General features: G+C 43.5%; 1 protein-coding gene across 1 annotated transcript in view; it reads left to right on the forward strand.

The window, feature by feature from the left end:
• Positions 1 to 5000, forward strand: part of mast1b (microtubule associated serine/threonine kinase 1b) — a 54694-nt gene that overhangs the window by 7007 nt on the left and 42687 nt on the right. Inside the window, exon 3 of the mRNA XM_030344803.1 lies at positions 1211 to 1239. Within this exon, the coding sequence (XP_030200663.1) occupies positions 1211 to 1239 (29 nt within the window). The remainder of the gene's footprint in view (positions 1 to 1210; positions 1240 to 5000) is intronic.

Genomic DNA, 5000 nt, shown 5'->3' on the forward strand with positions numbered 1-5000 from the left:
CTCACTCACTCACTCACACACACTCTCTCTCTCTCTCTCTCTGTCTGTCTGTCTGTCTGTCTGTCTGTCTGTCTGTCTGTCTGTCTGTCTGTCTGTCTGTCTGTCTGTCTCTCTGTCTCTCTCTCTCTCTCTCTCTCTCTCTCTCTCTCTCTCTCTCTCTCTCTCTCTCTCTCTCTCTCTCTCTCTCTCTCTGCTGGCCGGGCTACAGGACAGTCAGGGCTGGGGGCTGAAGATAGGGTTTAGTGTGTCTGGTTCAGGTCCAAGCAGGCTGTCCTGTGTGCACCCCTTGATACACACTCTATAAAAGGAGGAGGGAGGGACGATGGAGCAGAGAGGATGGAGGATGGGTGGGATGTTCTAAATGAGGGAAAGGCTTGGATGGATGGTAAACAGAATAGTTGGCTGACCTTCTCAGTGAAGGTCTAATGTTTATAACATAAACGTGTTGCTTTATTTGACCATCTTTAATTTACGTACCGTAATTCATTCCTTCACTTAGCATGGCATCATTCCTATCTCCTTTCAAACCAATTTGACTCACTGCTGTTAGTCATGTAGCAGACCCTTTGACCCTAAGTGAATTCAGACACAGGCAGGAGTCGCACAACTTGCTCCAGGACACCGACAGGTTAGGGTTAGGGTGCGGCCATCAGGGAGTGAACCCGGTATCTGTTGGCTGGGAGGGGTACCCCTCAGTCCAGTCACTGGACGTCTATGTAGGGTTCCATGTTGTTCTGTGGGCACGGCTTGTCCTGTTCAGCAGAGAACTGATTTCACACTCAGGGAGCTGTGGCACACCTCTCGCTCTGTCCTTTCTTATACCCTGCGGTAACCAAATTAATAAAACACGGTGGGCAGGCCTACCTCAAAGGGGAAGGGGAGGAGCCGTAGAGGTTTTGGTATGTTTCAATATGCGGCATGCATATTCATGTAGTTCTCTATGAGAGATTAAGTGAAGATAACGTTTTCTGTAGAAAAAAACCTTGGTTTAAAAACGGGAACGACTTATAAACATAAAGAATATTGTGATGACTATTATCGCTTTTATTATAAGCATTGGAGGTTATCCTGCATAGTTATAAAGGTCGTACAGCTGTTATAGGTGTTATTATCGTATTTAATGTGTCTTTAAGGTGTCTATGGGGGGGTGAGTGAATCTCTCAGTACCTGATCTCTTTCTCTGTGTTCGTTTCTGTGTTTCTTCTAGAAGGATTTGCCACTGCCCCGCAAGAACAGCAGGTAAGACTAATCTCTTTAGTTCCAGCTCCCACCCTCCCTCCCTCTCTCTCTCTCTCTCTCTCTCTCTCTCTCTCTCTCTCTCTCTCTCTCTCTCTCTCTCTCTCTCTCTCTCTCTCTCTCTCTCTCTCTCTCTCTTTCTATCTCTCTTTACCCTCTCTCTCTTTACCCTCTCTCTCTCTCTCTCTCTCTCTCTCTCTCTCTCTCTCTCTCTCTCTCTCTCTCTCTCTCTCTCTCTCTCTCTCTCTCTCTCTCTCTCTCTCTCTCTCTCTCTCTCTACCCTCTCTCTCTCTCTACCCTCTCTCTCTCTCTTTCTCCTCATGTCCTTCCATGCTGGCTGACTGAGGCTGGTTTTAAAGTCAGTGGTTTACAGGGACAGTGTTGTAGCTGGTATTAAAGCCAGTGGTTTACAGGGACAGCAGTGTTTCCCGCAGGAATTTTTTCAGCAGCGGTGGTGTGGTCCCCGAACCGTCTAGTGGGGTCCGGGTGCTTGTCCCCCTGGCCGAAATTTTTTTGTACCCTTTACATTGGAATGCATGAATCTGGTGCACTTTGAGAGGAGAATATGCACTTAAATCCTATTCAAACAGTCCTGTGTATTACTGTAGATGGGATTATTGGTGTTGTAACTTTGCCTTTTGTGTCTTCATTTACAGATTTTTATATTTTTGTATAGTAATATTTAAACAAAAAATGCCACAACGCAAATATAATTTCCACAATTTATTTACAGATTTTTGCCTACTGCTTAAACACTAAACATGGTTGCTATGCCTAAAGCATAACTGTTTTTTACATAAGACACTTTGTTCAAAAATGAAATCTCCTGCAACAATTGGCAAAACACATCTTTTTAAATTATAAACCTAACTAAAATTTGAAAAGAACACAGACTCACACACATGAAAAATAAAAAATAAAGCTAATTGAATAACAATCAGTGTGAGCCTTAGCACTACAAATAGACCTCAGGTGAGCTCAGCTCCTTTGTGAGACAGTGAGAGTCAGGGGAAGAGGACAAGAGAGCGATGATAAGCTTGTTATTGCTTAAAACACTTCTTCTTAGTCTTGGGAGTCAAAAAGTGATGAGAAAATTATAAAATAAATATAAGTTATACATAATAGAAACTATTCATGATCTTTTAAGAAGTCCTTAGGTTTTTCCCCTGCATTTATGCTAATGACCACATGCTTACAGGCGATTAGCATAAATCCCTAACTAAAATACGCGATGAAAACTGATTTCATATGGCAATAAAGAACAACATCGGATCTAACAGTATGGATTCATTTTTCAAAGTTCCCCGAAAATACCTAGGCTATAAATTCCTGACTGGATATAAGCTCCTGTAAAGGCTATGAGTGATCCCAAAAAGAGCGACAACACGCACACACACACATAGGCCTACACACACACACACAATACTAGAGGAAAAATGGCACGGAGGTTGCGGTTTATAGATACAATAAAATGATTGGGCTCAGAGGGTTTTTAACACTGGTGGTCATGTAGCGACACATTTTAGCAACTTACTTTTCTCTCTCTCTCTCTGTCTGTCTCTCTCTTTCCTTCTTTCTTCGATCTTCCGCTTCACTCGCTACTGCTAGAATCAATGTAACTTTGCAACCGTGTAGGGTAGCCTACTGCCAACAACTGCTGTGTATTTTTCTTCTTTGATGTTGGTTACGTGACGATGTGCCGCGTGCTGTGCAATTGACGTTAAGCGCTGTACATTTTCTAAAAGGAGCTGCGTAAAAAAATAAAAAATAAAATTAGGCGAAGGATTTTTATTGCAGTGGCGGAGAAAATTAGTGCTGTGTGAACGTGGGGGAAACACTGGACAGTGTTGTAGCTGTTTTTAAAGCCAGTGGTTTGGAGGGACAGTGTTGTTGCTGGTATTAAAGCCAGTGGTTCGGCAGAACCAGAAGAACAGTGTTGTCGCTGGTTTTAAAGCCACTGGTTTATAGGGACAGTGTCTTAGCCAGTATTAAAGCCAGTGGTTTAGAGGGACAGTGTTGTAGCTGGTTTTAAAGAAAAGGGTTTACAGGAACAGTGTTTTAGCCAGTATAAAGCCAGTGGTTTACAGGGACAGTGTTGTCGCTGGTTTTAAAGAAAAGGGTTTACAGGGACAGTGTTTTAGCCAGTATAAAGCCAGTGGTTTATAGGGACAGTGTTGTCGCTGGTTTTAAAGCCAGTGGTTAACAGGGACAGGGTTGTAGCTGGTATTAAAGCCAGTGGTTTACAGGGACAGGGTTGTAGCTGGTATTAAAGCCAGTGGTTCAGAGGAACAGTGTGGTGATTGGGTTGAATCTCATTAAAGCCATTAGAGCTCTCTTTTGAAGATCTCTCCCGTCATCAACTCATGAGAGGAAGAGGAGGAGGAGCGTTTGTATTCCGCACTCTGGGGTCTTGAGGATGCTTCAATTGGCTCCGTATGTGTATGCGTGTGTGTGTATGTGTGCCTGTGTGTGTGAATGTATGTGTTTGTGTGCGTGAGTGTGCTGGGAGTCTTCTCAGGCAGTGCAGGGCAACAGTGGGGGGTCATTAGACAGTGCTCTGTGAAAATGTCAGACTTTCATTTTCTTTATCCTCCCCATCTTGTGAAAGCCCAGTCTGTTCTTGTGAAGTCTGAGAGGTCTCTGTGTCTGTGTAAAGGGGCCCCATGTCATATTTTCAATGCCCAGATATGTTAAGGCTGTCATCATCCTTGAGCAACATACCCAATCGTTACCTGTCTGTGGATCCACTGTCGCTTGAGATCAATCTTTCTCGTGAATTAGACGATTAAAACCCTATTGTCTGTGAAGCTAACTCAGCTCTAAGGTAGCTACAAAGCTAGATTAGTATCATAGTAGATAACATTATGTTATCTACTATGATGCTAGACTAGCTGTGTTAGCTACTATGGTAATAATATGTCATATATCCATACTAGCTAACACAGCTTGTCCAGCATCATAGTAGCTTGCTAAGCTCTATTAAAGCTCAAGTAGCTAGCATGGCATCATAGTGGCTAGCTAAGATTGTATCTGTCACAGCTAGGAATGAATTACCTCTGAAGCTTCTTACAAATCAATTGCAATGAATGAAGTCGATTCACCTCATGCTTTAAATCATGACATCGTTGCTTCTGTTACTCCACATATCTGATGTTTATGTCATTTTAACGGTGTTTATTCTGAACATAATTCCTTTAGAGCACAAAGCACGGTAGTGGATTTATGACTCCGCTCAGAGATGATGTATGATGTGTTGAGTTATGGCCCTGGAGGTATGATGATGTGCTCTGAGAGTTTTTCACATCGTGTTCTGCAATGCTGAGGACTCTCTCTCCATGGTGCTGAAACACACTCTGCCTTCCTATTGGCTGGTTCAACAATGTGCCCTTCACTCTGTGTGCTGTATGCGTGGGTGTGTTTGTGTGTGTGTGTGTGTGTGTGTGTGTTTCTGCGTGTGTGTATGTTTGTGTGTGTGTGTGTGGCTGTGTGGGTGTTTGTGTTTGTGTCTTGTGCTTGTGTGATAGTGTTTTTCCTACAACTCGGCGGAAGTCTTGTGTATGCAGACTTCATGCCATCCCAATTCAAAGCTGTCCAATCAGGGCTCACCCTCGTCACCCCAAGGCATCATGGGTGATCTGTGAGGGGGGGGGGTTATGTTTATCAATCTCACCAGAAAATGTCTGTCACTGTCTCTATTCTGACATCAAACTGGTTTCACATGCAGGTGTGCCACACACACAGAGTAATCTGCTTTTCTTCGTGTG

The sequence above is a fragment of the Gadus morhua genome, chromosome 2, assembly GCF_902167405.1.
Source record: "Gadus morhua chromosome 2, gadMor3.0, whole genome shotgun sequence".
Taxonomy (NCBI): Eukaryota; Metazoa; Chordata; class Actinopteri; order Gadiformes; family Gadidae; genus Gadus; species Gadus morhua.